Source organism: Rhincodon typus, chromosome 27 (genome assembly GCF_021869965.1).
Source record: "Rhincodon typus isolate 14 chromosome 27, sRhiTyp1.1, whole genome shotgun sequence".
Taxonomy (NCBI): Eukaryota; Metazoa; Chordata; class Chondrichthyes; order Orectolobiformes; family Rhincodontidae; genus Rhincodon; species Rhincodon typus.
The window spans coordinates 40930347-40949045 of NC_063358.1; the positions used below are offsets into that span (position 1 = coordinate 40930347).

The window sequence follows — 18699 nt, forward strand, 5'->3', positions numbered from 1 at the left end:
TACTTCCATAATATCAAACCATACGGAGAGAAAATCTGTGCACCGATATTTTTTTTTCAGAACATTGCCTATGACTGCTACCTTTCCTGGCAGAAGCGTAAACCTTTATCATTGATTTTTCAGGTCCATGACCTTGGGCTGCACAAAAGCTAATGTACTCCTTTTCAGCTTCACATTGTGACTGTTGAAATTTTGTGCATTTCATGAGTTGAAGGTCTCCTGAGTGTAGTTGTGATCAAGACGTCCTCATAAACTGAAACGCTGGACATTCTTCTAGACTCCTTCCTTCTCTGTTCATGTTTTGGCTTGGTTCTCATAGCCCCTTGTTCTGCACCTGCGGACCCAGCTGTGGAAGCTGATCCTTTCCCTATAGGAAACCATGAGCATTGGAAAATTATCCCATCACTTTCCAGTCAGTTATGACTGACAGCCACCACTATTACAGTGAGGACCTATCTAAATTCACTGGATTTTAAGAACTAAGGAATCAGCCAAGCCTTGCAGGTCCTGCTTCAGGATTGATTCATATGTATACTTTTACACCAGTTGTGGCATCATTACTATCTTTGAAAATGTTGCAATTAATATTCAATATCTAATGAAACTTCTTGATTGTCTCAGCTTAAAAAAATTCTTCCAGTCTAATTCAGTTTAGGAAGCCAGCCTTAATCATTGACATTGATTTTACACAGCTGCACAGAAACAAGAGTCATGGTCTGGAGGCAGGAAAAATTTCAAAGGTATCTTAAATCATTTTGCCTCTTTTATGACAGTACTGTGATTGGAAAATATAACTACAAGCAGTCACGCAGGAGATCATCGGGCTTTTTGTTTCCTTTTGTGCATAGGATGGGCTATCACAGGCCAGGCCAGCATTTATTGCCCATCCCTAATTGGCCTTGGGAAAGTGGTTGTGAGTTGTTTTCTTGAACCACTGCAGTCCTTTGAGTGTAGGGAGAACCACAGTGCTGTTAGGAAGAGAGTTCCAGGATTTTGGCAGTGACAGTGAAGGAACAGTTCCAAGTCAGGGTTGTTTGCGGCTTGGAAGGGCACCTGCTGATGGTGATATTCCCATGCATCTGCTGTATTTTCTCTTCTAGCTGGTAGAGATTGAAAATTTAGAAGGTGCTATTGGAGATGCCTTGGTGAGTTTCCACAGTGCATTTCGTAGGTGGTAAACACTTTTGTCACTGTGCACGGGTGGTCAAGGGGGTGAGTGCTGAAGGTGGTTGATGACAGGCTACTCAATTGGGCTGCTTTGTCCTGAAATTTGTCAAGCTTCTTAAATGTAGTTGGAGCCGCACACATCAAGGCAGGTGAAGAGTATTCCATCACACTCATGACTGTCCATCTACAAAGGACCAATGGGGATACAAGAGGTGGACTGTGGAGAAAGAAATGGAGTCTAGAGAATGCAGAGAAGTAAACTTTGATGTTTTAAAGACAGTTCACATTAGAAAAGAGGAGGTTTGGGAGGTCTTAGAGAACAGGAATTTCTGCTATAATGCACGTTTCATTAACGCGAATTGGCTGTAATGCAATTGATGAATAGTGGACGCCGTTTGGATGACATGAACTTCCTGCTGTACAAGTACAGTGATTTTCTATAGCGATTTCCCTATAACGCGATTTTCTGTGGCAATTTTCTATAGTGTGGGGTCACACAAGAACACAACTATTGCGTTATATGAGAAATATCTGAATATAAAGGTGGATAAATCTCGTGGACATGATCTAATGTATCCCAGAATGTTGTGGGAAGTAAGGGAGGAAATTATGAGACCCCTTGCAGAAATGTTTGCATCATCCATAACTATGGGTGAGGCATCTGATGACTGATGGCTAATGTTATACCTTTGTTTAAGAAAGGTTGTAAGGAGAAACTGGGGAACTATAGATCTGTGAGTCTGACTTTGGTTGAGGGTAAATTGTTGGAGGTGATTATAAATGATAGGATTTATGGACATTTAGAGAGACAAAAATTGATTAGGGATAGTCAGCATGGTTTTGTGTGATGAAAATCGTGTATGACATACTTGATTGTGTTTTTAGAGGAAGTTACGAAAAAGATTAATGATGGCAGAGCAGTAGACATTGTTTATTTGGATTTTCGTAAAGCCTTTAACAAGGTTCCACATGGCAGACTAATTAGTAAAGTTAGGTCACATGGGATTCAGTATGAGTTTACCAGTTGATACCTAATTAGCATAATGGCAGGAGACAGAAAGTAATGGTGGAGGGGGTGGTAGGAACTGCAGATGCTGGAGAATCTGAGATAACAAGGTGTAGAGCTGGATGAACACAGCAGGCCAAGCAGCATCAGAGGAGCAAGAAGGCTGACGTTTCGGGCCTAGATCCTTCTTCAGGTGGAGGGTTGCTTTTCGGTCTAGAGGCCTGTGACCAGCAGTGTTCCACAGGGATCAGTTCTGGGTCCTTTTTTGTTTGTTATTTATATAAATAATTTGGATGAGATTATAGAAGGCATGGTTAGTAAATTTGCAGATAACACCAAAATTGGTGGCATTGTAGACAGTGAAAAAGGTTTTCTAAGATTACAGAAGGATCTTGATCAAATGGGTCAATGGGCTGAAAAATGGCAGATGGAGGTCAATCTGAATAAATGCGAGTTATTGCATTTTGGTACTTCAAACAAGGGTAAGGTTTATACAATTAATGGTAGGGCCTTGGGTAGTGTTGTAGAACAGAGGCACCTCGAGGTGCAGGTATGTAATTTTTTAAAGTTTGCGTCACATATAGACAGGATGGTTAAAAAGGCTTTTGACACACTTGTCTTCATTGCTCAGTCGTTTGAGTTTAGGAGTTGGGACGTTATGTTGAGGCCTCTTTTGGAATACTGTGTCCTGTTCTAGTCGCCCAGTTATAGGAAGGATATTATCAAGCAGGAGAGGGTTCAGAAGATATTTACCAGGTTGTTGCCAGGTATGAAAGGCTTGAGTTATAAAGGAAGGCTGGATAGGCTGGGACTTTTTTTCACTGGAATGTAGGACGTTGAGAGGTGACCTGATAGAAGTTTATAAAATAATGAGAGGTATAGATATATGAGTTGATGGTATTTGTCTTTTCCCTAAGATGGGGAATTTCAGGACTAGGGGGCACATTTTAAGATGAGAGGAAAGAGATTTAAAAAAGACATAAAGACAAATTTTTTACACAGATGGTGGTTCACATGTGAAATGAACTTCCCGAGGAAGTGGTGGCTGAAGGTACAATTACAGTGTTTAAAAGTCATTTGGATGAATACATGAATAGGAAAGGTTTGGAGGGATATGGCCCAGGAGCAGGCAGGTGGGACTAGTTTTGTTTGGGATTAGGAGAGACGATGCCTAGTGGTATTATCGCTGGACTGTTAATCCAGAGACCCAGATAATGTTCTGGGGACCTGGGTTTGAATCCCGCCATGGCAGATGGTAGAATTTGACTTCAACGAATATCTGGAATGAACAATCTAATGATGACCATGAATCAATTGTCAGGAAAAACCCATCTGGTTCACTAATGTCCTTTAGGGAAGGAAACTGCCATCCTTACCTGATTTGGCCTACATGTGACTCCAGACCAACAGCAATATGGTTGACTCTTAGCTGTCCTCTGGGCAATTAGGGATGGGCAATAAATGCTGCCTAGCCAACGATGCCCTCATCCCGTGAATGAATAAAGATTATGTTCGGCATGAACTAGTTGGACCAAAGGGTCTGTTTCCATTTCTGTTTCTGTATAACACGGAATTCTTTGCATTTGACCAGTCCTTGTGGATTCACTATTTATATGCCCAGTTTAGGTTCTAGTTACTGTTAAGCCCTCGCTGTTGATAGTGAGGGATTCAGCAGTGGTAATGTCAAAGGGCAACGGTTAGATCTTCTCTTGTTAGGGGTGTTCATTGATATATCTTGCTCTTTCTACATTGATTAGCATGTGGCACTGATAGTATTCCTAAGATCACTACCTTTGAGGTCCTAATTTTCAGCTCGCTTCCTAACTTCCTATATTCTGCTTTAGGACCTCATTCCTTTTTTCTACCTATGTCTTTGTACCACGATCACTGGCTGTTCACCATCCATTTTCAGGATGTCCTGTAGCCACTCTGAGACATTCTTGACTGTAGCATCTGGAATGCAACATTGCATCCTAGAGCTTTGTTTGTGGTCGCAGAACCGCCTATCTATTCCCCTTATAATTGAATCCCCAATGACTATTGCCTTTCCACACTTTTTGTTCCTCCTCTGCGATGCCATGAACTTGGCTATTGCTGTTTTTCACTGAGAGGACATTCCCACACAGCATGCAAAGTGGTATGCTTGTTTTCAGATGATTCCTGTACCACTTGCCTTGTCTCTTACTCTGCCTGGTGGTCATCCATTCCCTTTCTACCTGTGGAATCTTAGCCTGTGGTGTGACTGCATCTCTGTATTCATGATTCTCTCAGCTTCACAGTGTCCCCATCCATCACTGTAGCTCCAAAACCTGGACTTTCTGGAGCTGGAGAGACTTGCTGCTCACATGCTGGTCCTTAGCACTGGAAATGATCTCAGCTTCCCATATTGATCTGGAGGAACAAACCATGACTCTGAGCTCTCTGTCCACGACTTAACCTTTTAAATTAAACTTTTGGAGATGCTTAATATCAAATAATATCAATTTCTCTGGGGCCCTTCCTTCCGGTTCCTTGATACCAAGGTATACAGCTCTTAGAATTCTAAGCCATAAAAATATCTAATAAACTATGAGTGATAGAAGTTGTAAATATTTATCTGACCTTACCTTCTACGTACAAATGAGCTCTCTCCTGTGGGACCTCTACTCCTGCAGTATAAGATACTTCCGTTTTCCTGTGATGTCACTCTTTGTTTCTAATTAACATGCAGGACACTCTTCCCAGACTGCTTCACTGTGATGCTGTCTCTGAGGACAATCTTTTCAGGCTGCTTCACTCTAAAAACCAACTGCGAGGACATAAGAGATTAGCATGTAAAATAAAGTTCATGGGATTAAGGATAGTGTACTGACATGGATAAACAACTAGTTGGCGGAAATGAAACAAAAAGTAGGAATAAATGGGTAATTTTCCGAATGACAACAGTGACTAATGGGTGCCACAAGGATTAGTGTTTTGACCCTAGTTATTCAGAATATATACTTGTGATCTAGGTGAGTAGGCAAATGCGTGGAAGATGACGTACAATGTGGATAAATGTGAAGTTATTCACCTTGCCAGCAAAAACAGGAAGGCAGATTATTATCTGATAGATTGGGAAAAGGAGAGGTGAAATGTGTCCTGGGTGTCCTTGCACTTGTAGCTGAAAGTATGTATTCAGGGTACAGCAGGCAGTGAAGAAGGAAATGGTATATTGGTTGTTTCTAGCAAGAGGATTTGAGTTGTAAATTGTCATTGTAATTGAAGAAGACTTTGGTGAGAACACACTGGAGTATTGTGTGCTGTTTTGGCTTCCTTATCTGAGGAAGGATGTTCTGGCTATGGAGAGATTGCAGTGAAGATCTATCAAACTGATTCCAAGAATGGCAAGACTGACAGATGAAGACGGAATGGATTGGGAATTATATTCACTGGAATTTAGAAGAGGTGGGGCGGCGGGCAGCTTTCATGCAAAGTTATAAAATTCTATCAGGACTAGACAGGGTAAACGCAGGAAGGATGCTCTCAATTACCAGGGAATCCAGAATTAAGGATCACAGTCAGCATTCCTCTTTCTTCCTTAATGACAACACGGGCCATAAAGGTCCATGTGTGACAGCGACGTCCTAAATTGGAGGTCAAGACTGTGATCAGAGTGCCAATGACAATTGCCGTGCTTAGAACATCAAAACGCCGTGCAGCTTAGAGGGAATGTTGGTCACAGTCTAGGGATTTGGTTGCGGTGGTGAGGTGTGGCAGGCCATTTAGGGCTGAGTCGAGGAGACATTTCACACAGAGAGTGGTGGGCCTGCAGGATTGTCTGCCGCAGAAAACAGTTGAGGCAAAACATTGACTCTTTTCAAAAGGACTTTGATATGTTCTTACAGCTAAGGGGATGAAAGGTATGGGGAGAAAGCCAGAATAGGTTACTGAATTCTATGATCAGCTATGATCAAATTGAGTGGTAGAGCAGATTCAAAGGGCTGAATGGCTTTTTTTTCATTCATTCGTGAGATGTGAACATTGCTGACTGGCCAGCATTTTTGCCCATACCTAATTGACCAGAAACTAGTTAAGAGTCAACCCCACCACTGTGAGTCTGGAGTCAAGTGCAGTCCAGGCCAGGTAAAAACAGCAGACATGAGTGAACCAGATGAGTTTTTGCCTGATAATCAGCAATGGTTTCATGGTCCTCAGTAGACTCTTATTTCCAGATTATTGTTGCGTTTAAATTCCAACATTTTCCACGGTGGGGTCCAAACTCAGATCCCCAGAACATTTATGTTGGTCTCTGAATTAATAGTCTAGCGATAATATCACTAGGCCATTGCTCACCCTAATAATTGCCAACAAGTGTCCAGCAATGTCATCCAACAAAAGAGAATCCAACTTTTGCCTAGTGACATTCAATGGCATTAGCATCACTGAATCCTCCAATGTTAACATCCTGGCCATTACCATTAATGAGAAACTGAACCAGTCTAGTCATAAAAATACTGTGGTTACACGGGCAGGTGAGAAACTGGGAATTCTGCAACAAGGAACTCAACACCTGACTCCTCAAGGTCTGTACACCATTTACAAGGAACAATTCAGGAGAGTCACAGAATACTCATTTCCATGGATGTGTGCAGTTCTAACAACACTTGAAGCTCAAATCCATCTGGGCAAATCAGCTTGCTTGATTGGCACCCCATACGACACCTTCAACATTCACGCTCTCCACCACCAGTTCAGTGGCAGTAGACTGTACCACCTGTAAGCTGCGCTCACTCAACTCATCAACATTCTGTGACAGCATTTTCTAAACCTGCAATCTCAATCACTGAGAAGAACAGGAGCAGCAGATGCATAGGAAATGTACCCACCTGCAAGCTTTTTTTTTCTCCAAGTCAAATACTATCTTGGCTTCCTTTGCTGTCACTGTGTCAAAATCCCATAAACAGCACTATGCATAGCTACCATGAGCTGCAGCTGTCCAAGAAGGCAGCTCACCACTGCCCTCTCACAGGCAAATTTCGGGATATCCTCCAATATAGTCTGCTATATCTTCCTGGCATGTTGTGCTCTGCATGGAGTAGGCAGTGAGGTAATATGATACATGTTGAGGAACAGGAAGAACACAGATGTTTGCTGAACAGGAGGATGAAGACAGAGAGGAAGTTCTTCTTGTTTATCACAGAGCTCAACAGTATTGGATGCACCAAGCCAGACAGGACCTGAATGGCACATGGTTTCCACTAGATGAAAGCTAGGCTCAGCAAGCAAATGTGGAATGCAAAATTATCACTTGTCTTCATGTTCTCATTTCGATTACATGGTGGGGATGAACTGCAGCTTCTGTTTGTTTTGTTTGCATTCCCTTTTGCTGACTTTAAATAAAAGCTCATGTTTGGAATTGTCTGATTGCTTACCTGTATGTGATGTTCCCTAATGGACAATGACAAGATGCAAATCTACAGTGGACATTGGCAACAAAGTAGTGGTAACTTAGACAGGGATCGAGGTGAGATCATCTGTGTGGCCTAGTGGTACAACAGCGACTAGAGTAAGAGAATCAGGTTGTCTGAATAAAGCATTGCCAGCCATGTCAGGCTGTTTGTTGTGAGCAGTATGGCCTAGTGGCGTCTGTGCCATTACATTGCTAATAAAGGGTAATATTGGATTGCCTACACTTGTGCGTTCCAACATATTAAAGATGTCATAGATGCTGGGAATGCTGGAATTTCAGGGATATCTGGTGATTGGTGAGTTGTTCTGGCAATGGTAGGTGGTAGAATGGAATTAGAATTGGGTGAGAAGAGCACAATAGGGACCAGGCATGACGTTAAAAAGGTGAGTTTGGTAGGATATGGTGAGATGTCTCGCTAGACTTCACAGAGAGAAACCCTCCATGAAACACAACAAAACTGTCACTTCTAGCTTAATTTTACGTTTTTTGGCTGTTCTGAATTTGGTTTACAAGTTGAGGATGGTCACGACTGTGCCTGTTGTAAACAGCCAAAGGGATCTAATGTTTGGTATGATCTACCAGTTTAATGGAACATATGGCTTACGTGTTTGGCATCATATTCATATTCATTTATCATATTACACATTTGATGGTAGATAGAAAGACTTCTGGCTTTACAGCATTCATCCTGTTAACGGAGCAAAGTACTCGTGTTATTACTGCATCACAATGTGATAAAATGGCTTGTTTTGCCTGTTGCTCAAATTCTTGAAGTATCTTACCTTCCTGGATAATTTGTTATAGACTAGGCACGTATAAGGACTAAAGGTGGAGGTCTTAATCTCATTCGTGAGTTTACAAAATGTACAGCAAGCATTGATCTGATCGGGGTAGTCATTATCACAGAGCATAGCTTTGCAGTCTATTTCAGCATCAAGCTTACGTGGTGAGCTAATGGCTGTGGCCCTGTTTACATGGTTGCAATTAGGTCAATCTTATGATACGCGGAGCTATCGTAATCGCTATGTGTAAACAGAAGCTACACATGTTTATATACAGGGCCCTGTTCTTTGCGCCAAAAAAAACATATCTAGACGTTGTTCCATTTTCAGTTAAACTAAAGTTTGAGGGATACTTATGATCCGGTGTATTCTCCAAGACAAATCTCAATCGTGAGTCCACATAGTAACCAAATGGCATCCCTTGCTTATCATGCAGTATAAATTATGTTCCCTTTGAAATTTATTTTGTTTTGTCTGTCCAGATGATTGCAAGGCAAGAATATATAAATGGCATGTCCCTTTTACAAGAATACTCAAGCTCTGTATGACCAAACCAACTAATAATCATTGCTCTCTTGCTCGAGTAGAATTAATTTAAACTCTTTTTAAGGTGATGGCAAATGGGGTCCATGGAACCATTGGAGTTTGTGTTCCAAAACATGTGACAGTGGCTGGCAACGACGCCTTCGTATGTGCAAGGGGACAAGTGTCAAAGGCTACCCATGTGAAGGATCAGGGGAAGAGGTCAGGACATGCAATCATAAAAGATGCCCAGGTAGGAGAATTGTACTTATTATTACTTATTTAAATGCATGCTTAAATTTTTTCGCTTATTCTTTTTCACCAACCTTGGCCATTTTGGTTCAGGATGTTACCTTAGTGTACATCCTGGAAGAAAAAGAGTTAAGCAGATAAATTATTTATTATTCATTACTGGGATGAAGGCGTCACTGCTAGGCAGCATTTATTGCCCATCTCTATTTGCCCAGAGGGCAATTCAGAGTCAACCACATTGCAGTGGGTCTGGAGTCACATGTTAGCCAGACCATGTAAGGATGGCAGTTTCCTTCCCTGAAGGACAGTAGTAAACCAGCTGGGTGTTTTCCCAACAATCGACAATGGATTCATGGTCATCATTAGATTCCTAATTCCAGATATTTTATTGAATTCAAATTTCACCATCTGCTGTGGCGGGATTCAAACCAGGGTCACCAGAACGTTATCTGGGTCTCTGGATTAACAGTCCAGCGATAATACTACTAAACCAAATTCAACATTGCATCTAGTCTGATGGTAATCCATAATAAATCATCAGATTAAAGAGCTCACCTATGTTAACACCATGACTGGTAAATAGCATGCATTCTTTGCAGTCTCTAGGGAAGCGATAATTAAAATTGTGGATATGCACAGTTTACACTCATGCTGTGCAATTTAAGATGATATTATAATTACAAGAAATAGAAATTAAATGTACAGCTGAAAATCTTTCTTCATGTCCATGTTAGTGCCCCTATGGGACCAACTGTTTATAGCAACAGCTTGATTTTTTTTGCCCTTTGAATTGTGTTTAATTTGTCCTTGTGAAGAAGTGCCTGATCTTCTTTGGCATCTACCAACAGTGTCAAGAGCTGTCAGACATCAGTCTCCGCTCATCCTCTCAGCTTGTTGTTCTTACTTTTTTAACTTCCACTCTGAATTTTCTATATACAGCCTGGTTTACACTATATTATCAACCAGTTATCTAATGTGCACATTTATTCTGCTTTATTTTGTTCTATCTCTTTTGCTATCCAAAGAGCGCTAGATATTTTGTCCTTCCTTCTTATAGGAATATGTCTTGATTCTATGTGAACTATCTACCCTGTAATGCAGCCCGTTGTTTACTTATAGTTCTGCCTGCTATTCTTTGACTGCAGTTTATCTGGGCCAGATCCATTCTCATTCTATTAAAATGTTCTTACTGTCATTCAATTAGATTTATCTGGATTGCTCCTTGTATTTTTTTTTATATAAATCTAACCTTATGATCCCTCTCCCTCTGAAAGTTTCCCTCCTGTCATAGAACTACTTGACCCACATTCCCCAGAATCAGATAGAGAAATTTCATTCAGTCTGGAAGCATACTAGTGGAGAAAATTCTCCTCACTACATTTCGATCTCTTCCCTCGTCAATCTTTACATAATCACCATCCCAACTAATATTAGGATTACCAATTTAAATTTGTTGTTCTATATCTTTACCACTGGTATGCAGTCTGTAGAATGCACCCAGCAGTATGATGCATGAAATAACTCCATGGAGGTCGGTATCCCGTCACCCTTTATTTACATGTACACATGTACACCAGCCAGCTCAGAGCCAGTTCCTAGAGTGAGGAGAACCCCTTGGAGTCCTGTTTATATCTGTCAGCCAGGATTCCCTGATTGGCCCAGGTTAAAAACCCCAATCAGGGAACTCATACTCAATAAGAATCACATGGCCGACCTCGTTCCAATCACTATATCGTTCCTCAATTGTTTCTTAGTTATAATTAAACTTCACCCTCACCAAGATATCCTTTTTTTTTGTCTGTAATTGATACTACCATCATTCCTCCTTCCTTCCTTAATACATAGAAAATATGGAAGAAATGAGCAGGAGGAGGCCATTCAGCCCTTCGAGCCTGCTCTGCCATTCTTCACAATCATGGTTGATCGTCCAACTGAATTGCCCAATCCTGCTTTCTCCGCATAACCTTTGATCCCGTTCACCCCAAGTGCTGACTCTAATTGCCTCTTGAATACATTCAGTGTTTTGGCATCAACTAATTCCTATGGTAATGAATTCCACAGGCTCACCACTCTCTGGGTGAGGAGAAGAATTACTCTCATATTAACATTTTTTACTCACTTATGGGATGTGGATATCACTGGGAAGGCCAGTATTTATCATAGAATCCCTGCAGTGTGGAAGCAGGCCATTTGGCCCATTGAGTCCATACTGACACTCTGAAAAGCATCCTACCCAGATCATATCCCTTAACTTATTCCTGTAACCCTGCATTTCCTATGGTCAATTCATCTAACCTGCATATCTTTATTGTTCCTGAATGCCTTTTATCAGGAATATGCAGCATCCAGCCCTAACCTTGTTTGAGCCACATTTCTGCTATCATCATTACATTGTATTTCCACACAACAATGCACCTATAGCTTGTGGTATGACCAGACCTTTGCCAAGATTCCCCAGTTTGTTACAGGTAACCCAAACTGGGTGGGGAGGATGAATTGCATCCCCTTCCTTATGCAACAAAGGTAGTTAAAAAAAAGTACCTCTTCCTCTGAGATTAGAGGCGATTTGAGAAGAACCATTCAGAGAGGTGTGGGGATCTGGAATGCACTGCCTCGGAGGATGGTTGAGACAGCTAACCTCATGACCTTTATAAAGTACTTGGATGAATATTTGAAGTGTAATAACATTCAAGGCTATGAGTCTAGTGCAGGAAAGTGGGACTAGGTAGGTAGTAGTGCATTTTTGGTGATACAGTCTCAATGGGTGAAAGGGCCTCTTATGAACTGTATGATTCTATGATACCTTTCTTTCAGACCCAAATGAGCTGCTGGGCCAGGTTTTCCGAGGAGAGGCAATTTCACTCCTCCCCTCCTTTTTTATGGAAAGAGCGGAGCTCCACATTTAAAAGAGGAAATTCCACTCAAGGCTTCCTCAGAAATGCAGAGCCATGCTTCCATTCTGACTATCCTTTCATAGCGCAGGATTATCGAGTCAAGGCAAATCATGCCCCCTTTTCACAGCAGTTAACTGCTGTGTTCTGGAATTTAAGGGTTCAGACAGCCACTTTGAAAGCTACAGTCAAAGGATAAGTACATGAGGTAAGTTTGATGTTAGGAGGTAGGGTGCCAGATGGGTAGGTAAACAGAATGGCGGGATGCCAGGTAAGATAGGGGTAGGGTGTCAGGGGTCTAATGCTATATGGGTGGGAGTAGGGTGCCGGATGGGTATGGGATATAGTGTCAGGTGGGTACAATGCTAGGTGGGAAGTGGTTGGTGGCAAAGTGTCCAGGTAAGTTATGGAGGAAGGCTGGGAGTGGTGAGAAAAATCAGGATTGGCAGTGGGTGAGAAAGGAATGGGTATCCAATCTGTTAGCAGTGGAATAAGAGGGTTTCAGGGTTGGTTTGGTTTGGTTTGGGAGAGGTAGTTTGAGGTTGTGTTTCAGTAAAGGCAGAGGACATTGGAGTTTGAGTCTGGCAGCAGGAAAGATGGTTTGGGACCAACAGTGAGTGTTGGTTCCCAAGGGGAAGAGGGTGAACTTCTCCAAGTCGGAGATATCAGCCCAGGGAGATGTCAGGTCTCTAGAAGCAGGTATCAGGAATAGCCAGGCCTATATCAAGTACAGTGTAGGGGGTATCCAGTCTAAGAGCATATTGGCAATAGGCCTTTACAATCCTTGGGGACAGGGTTATTGGTGTCAGGTCCCTTGGAGGTGGATGTCGGCTCTTGGGGGAGGTAGTGTCAGGTACCCAGGGAAGATGAATTTGTGTATGCAAGAGAGGTGTCTTGTTCTTAGTGAGCGTGTTGGGTCCTTGGAGGAGAGTTGGGTGTCATGTCAGGACCTAAGGGGTGTAAGTGCTCTGAGCGTGGTGTAGTTTGGCTGAGGGGTGGGATATTGGGAAGTATTTTTTTTATTCATTAAAGGGATGAGGACGTTGCTGGCGAGGCAGCATTTATTGCCCCTAATTAAGGGTCAACCACATTGCAGTGGGTCTGGAGTCACGTGTAGGCCACTCCAGGTAAGGATGGCAGTTTCCTTCCCTGAAGGACATCAGTGAACCTCATGGGTTTTTCTGAGAATCAACAATGGATTCATGGTCATCATTAGCTTCTTAATTCCAGATATTTTTATTGAATTGTGGCGGGATTTGAACCCAGAACGTTATCTAGATCTCTGGATTAACAGTCCAGCGATAATACCACTAGGCCAACGCTTCCCCACAATTATGTGACCTATTCAAGAAGAAAACATTTTTAGAGGGTTCCAAACATTGAGTAATTGTCCATCAATTTCTCTTCCTGTCAATTCCCACACAGTCAACTGAGTCTAGCATGTAATCATAGAATCCCTATAGTGTGGAAGCAGGTCATTCAGCCCCATTGAGTCCACACTGACCTACCAAAGATCATCCCATGCAGACACACCCCCCCTACCCTATCCTTGTCACGCTGCATTTCCCATGGGCAATTCACCTAACCTGCACATCTTTGGACCGTGGGATGAAACCGGAGCATGTGGAGCAGACACAGGGAGAACGTGCAAACTCCATGCAGACAGTCACCCAAGGCTGGAAGCGAACCTGTGTCCCTGGTGCTATAACGTAGCTGTGCTGACCACTGAGCCACTATGCCATCCCAAGTACTATCCCAAAAATCTAGACTAATGTTCAGCAATCACTGTCTTTCTATTGGAACGTCTAGGCGATTATCTTTGTCTCTCTCTCTCCACAAGTACTGCTAGACCTACTATGTATTTTTAGCATTTTCTTTTTTATTTCAGATTTCCGCAATCCATTTTTTTTTTAGTTTTGCACTACCTGCGTAAGCTTTTATGAGTGCCTGCCAGTCACCCATTTTCTTGCCGTCTGCATACTCTTAACTGCAAGTTGACTACATTGTCAAACGTCCTAACCATGTAACCCTCAGCAGATGTATCATAGTGACACCAGCTGCCAGCAAGAATAAGGATCTTCGGCTCCTCCAGGTGGTGATACTTTTGGCATATGTGGTTTTCTTGGTTATCGAGAATTTCCAAATATGCATTCAAGGAACTGAAGAAACCCTTTGTATTAAGTTAAGTAAACTTATGAATAAAAATTTTTAAAAAATTAAAAATAAACAGGAAGCATGTATGTGATTTAGGAAACTGAAATCAAACAAGACCCTTGAGGAATGTACAGGAAGCAGAAAAGAACTTAAGCAAGAAATGTCCTTGGCAAGTAATATTAAGGAGAATCCCAAAGCATTTTATACGTATGTTAGGAGCAAGGAGTAACGAGGGAAAGGTTAGGTCCACTGAATGACAAAAGAGGGAATTCATGTGTCGAGCCAGAGGAAGTGGGTGACGTCCTTAATGAGTACTTCACATCAGTATTCACTAAGGAGGAGGGCATGAGTGATGGTAATGTTAGGGAGGGGAATGTTGATATTCTGGGGCATGTTGGATGTCTTGAAAAACATTAAGGTGGATAAGACCCGAGTGCCTGATGGGATTTATCCCACGTCGCTGAAGGAGGCAAGGGAGGAGGTTGCTGGGGCCTTGACAGAAATCTTTGTATCCTCTTTAACCACAGGCGAGATCCCAGAAGACTGAAGAATAGACAATGCTGTTCCTTTCGTTTAAGAAGAGCAGCTGGGATAATCCAGCAAATTGTGGCCAGTAAGCCTTACATCAGTGGTAGGAAAATTATTGGAGAAGATTCTTAGAGATAAGGTTTATGCGCATTTGGAAAAGAATGGACATATTAGAGCTAGTCATCATGGCTTTATGCAGGGCACATCTGTTTGAATCCTGGCCATCATGTAGGGCAGCTGCCCTTTTTAGTCAGGTTTAGGTTGGATTTTTGAGAATACAAGGCTAGTGAGTTTGATTTGGAGCTACTTAAGGTCACTTTTTATCAAAGACCACCCAGGATGGTCAAAAATGTTAGCTGAAAGGAATGCTCAACCTTCTCCCAGCTGTTCTTTCCTTGTGTGACGGAAAAAAGACAGGGGGTCAATTCTAAATTTAATTAAACATATTCTGCTTTAGTTAATTATTTAGGCATTAGTATAAAATATATTTGTTGCAACATTTATTTCTTACTTCATCTAACTTCAACTTTAATTTAGTTCACTTCATTTAACTTTACATTATTTTAATTCACATTTAACTGTAACTTTATAAGTTTGGCTTGAAACAAATATCACCCTAATTCAAGTGAAGTGGCAAGTTTTTGCTCTTGGTGTAGATCTTGCCTTGTGGTTCTTTGTTTCTCTGAAGAAAACATCAGGGCACGTGCTTTGCAAACGTTTGTCTTGAATAGTTACTCCTGCAAAATCCTTTGTGCTGGTAACTTTTATCCCAATGTGTGCTTATTTGCTGGAAATGTCTCTGGCATTCACCCAATGAATTGACCAAATCTGATCACAATGTTTGATCCTAGCCAATGGAGTTTACTGCTTTACAACTCTTACATGTTTATACCAAATTGTAAATAGTCACATACCATACTCTATGTAAAGTAATATTGGTACCAGTATATCTAGCAGACCACTATGATACCTCCCTTATTTGGTCAACACAAGAAACTGTGGGTCACAGTTTAATGGGCAAGTCGCAACATGCCCTTGCTGCAGTTTTAACCTAGGTCAGAGTTTGAACTAGCTTAACAAAGTTCCCAGCATGCTTGACTGTAGCTCTTAATCTGTCTTGTAGCCATTTCTGTTGCTGGCCACCCGATCACAAGCAGTATCTATATAAATCTACAAAATTCTAACAGGATTAGACAGGATAAATGCAAGAAAGATGTTCCCTATATTGATTCCAGAACCAGCAGTCACTGTCTAAAGTTACAGGGTAAACCATTTAGGACTAGGAATAGGAAAAATATCTTTACCTAGAGAATGGACAGCCTCTGGAGTTTACTGTCACAAAAGCAGCCGAGTCCAAAGTATTGAATGATTTCAAGGAGTTGGTTATTGCACTTTGGCCCAAAGGAATCAAAGGTTATGGTGGAAAAGCTGTTGTGTTGGCTGATCATATGTGATCATAATGAATGGCAAAACAGCCTATTGCTGCTCCTATTTTCTTTGTTTCTGTATTTTCCCTAAAGTGTCCTAGATAACAAATTGATTAACCAGGGATGTGATCAAGCCTGATCCTATTCTTATCTGATTTTCTAACATGCATATAGTCCAGAAATATTCACAGGATAGCAGCGATACCTGGAAAGCTGCACAATCTTTTTTTTCCTTTATCAGATACTAACTTGTATAAATTCTGCTGGTTCCAATTAGATGAGCTGTTTCAGCACAGCCAATTATCTTTCTTGTTTGTTTGGAGTGGTTTAAAACTGTACAATATAATGTTACATTCTTGTTCAATGTCATACTCCTGTTTGAAAAAAGAGTGTAAGGATATATTCAACAACTACAAGCCAGTCAGTTTAACCTTGTTGGTGGGAAAACCTTTTGCGATTAAGAGTCACTTGAATGAATCAGTCATTTGAAAAGTTAGTGTTAAACAATTTAATTTATATAGATTAATGCTTGACTAAACCTAACAGGGGAATATTTAACAAATGTGGTAAGTGCATTCCTACCTATTTTTACAACAGTACCACATAGGCCATTATTGTTAACCAGTGTAGAGGCACATATTAGGCTTTCCTCACATTAATTAAGCACTGTGTCAAACATGACTGTTGTCATTGGACAGTCAGTTATTTAGTTTACAGAATGATTAGAATGAATAAAAATGTGAACTTCCACTCCCTTTTGTGATGATTCTATGGCTTTAAGAGGTGTATTTGGGTCCTTTAGTTGTGAAGAAAATTGGGACAGAAGTACCAAACAATCTGCTCCAAAGCTAATAAAGTAAACAGTTGTGGAGCCTTGTTTTCTTTTTAAGGAATAGTTTTTGTTTGGAACAATAGAAGCAGCCTGAATGGGTGGGGTTAAGCTCCCACAGAATCAGGAATTTTTTCTTAGTTTTAGCCTTTTGTAGCAGTTGCTGCTGGAGTCTTGAAGCTAGATATGGAAGTTGTTTTTCCTGTCTCTGATACAGCTTAAAGCTGGGGCTCTCTTCCTGCTGCTAGAATTTCTTATAAGACAATCTATTTTGCTGAATTTGTCTTTGCCAAGGGTGTGTTTATGGGATGTTACTATATTGGAACAGTTACTGTTTAGTAGTTAAATAACCGATTATTCTGTTAAGTTTTCCAATAGAATTAAGTTGTTCCAATTCTTTCTTTTGTTGCATTTTAACTATAGTGTACGAATAAAGTGTGTTTTGCTTCAAGACTGGTAGTTTGATCAATCGAATTGCATTAGAAATGCAACGCCTGGCACTTGCCTTTAAAATAAGAAAATGTTAGGGTCGAGGCTATCTTCTTCATATATTTTAAGAGGGTTTGGTCTGGTCCATCACACTTTTATTGTGAAATTTAGACTATCAAAGTCAACAAAGTATTGTAAAATTAATCCATGCTTATCACTTTAAAGATTGAGATAAAACAGGTGAGAGTTTACTATCCTTTGTAATCCCTTATACTTTCACTAATACTAATTAATGTTACTAATTTTGCTTTTTCTGTAGCTCCCCATGAGATGTGTAGGGATGACTACATCATGGCAATGACCTGGAAGAGGACGGTAGCTGGGGAGCTGGTTTATAATAAATGTCCTCCAAATGCAACAGGTAATAGATATTACATTTTTTATTCATTAATGGGATGAGGGCATCGCTGGCTAGACATCATTTATTGCCCATCCCTAATTGCCCAGAGGGCAATTCAGAGTCAACCATATACTCTACAGACATATGTTAACAATGTTAGTTGAGGGATTGCATAACAATGTGTTTCCAACGACGTTAATTCAGTCAGTGCATGTTAGTATTTTAATAAAGTGAGAGAGAGGCTGCTGCAAATTCAGGTTAACCATCATTCACAAAACAATACATAACAATGAAAATCTGTTAAAAATTGAAAGAACTGTGGATGCTGTAAATCAGAAACAAAAATCACAATTGCTGGAAAAGCTCAGCAGGTCTGGCAGCAGTGTGGAGAGAAATCAGAGTTAACGTTTCGGGTCAAGTGACCCTTCTTCAGAATGAAGATCTGTTAATTGATAAGTTCGGGAAAGATCTAAAACCGAAAATCTCTAGTTTGACTGTACAAGCTCATAAGTTAACAGCCTGAATGATCTCCTCTTATGGTTTAAAACCATATTCTGTGATATAACTATTACATTGTTATGTAGAAATTTTTTTATTAAATAGATTCTAGTTCCATAGTCAATAGTTCAACATCCTTAAGTGAAATGCAGTGGAGCATTAGGGTAAATTTGCTGTATAAAACAACATGTAGCTACAACAACAGCATCAGTTTGGCTTTGTATATCACCATTAAATCGAAAATAAAATTCCATAGTACTTCACAGAAATATACAAAAAATGAATGGTGAGTCAAAGAGTGAGACATTTGATGGGGAAAACTAAAAGCTTGGATAAATGAGATAACAAGGTGTAGAGCTGGATGAACACAGCAGGCCAAGCAG

At 40.8% G+C, this 18699-nt stretch overlaps 1 protein-coding gene across 1 annotated transcript in view; it reads left to right on the forward strand.

The window, feature by feature from the left end:
* adgrb2 (adhesion G protein-coupled receptor B2) overlaps window positions 1-18699 on the forward strand; it is a 683435-nt gene that overhangs the window by 305079 nt on the left and 359657 nt on the right. Inside the window, exons 8-9 of the mRNA XM_048613298.1 lie at window positions 8997-9161; window positions 17738-17839. Of these exons, the coding sequence (XP_048469255.1) occupies window positions 8997-9161; window positions 17738-17839 (267 nt within the window). The remainder of the gene's footprint in view (window positions 1-8996; window positions 9162-17737; window positions 17840-18699) is intronic.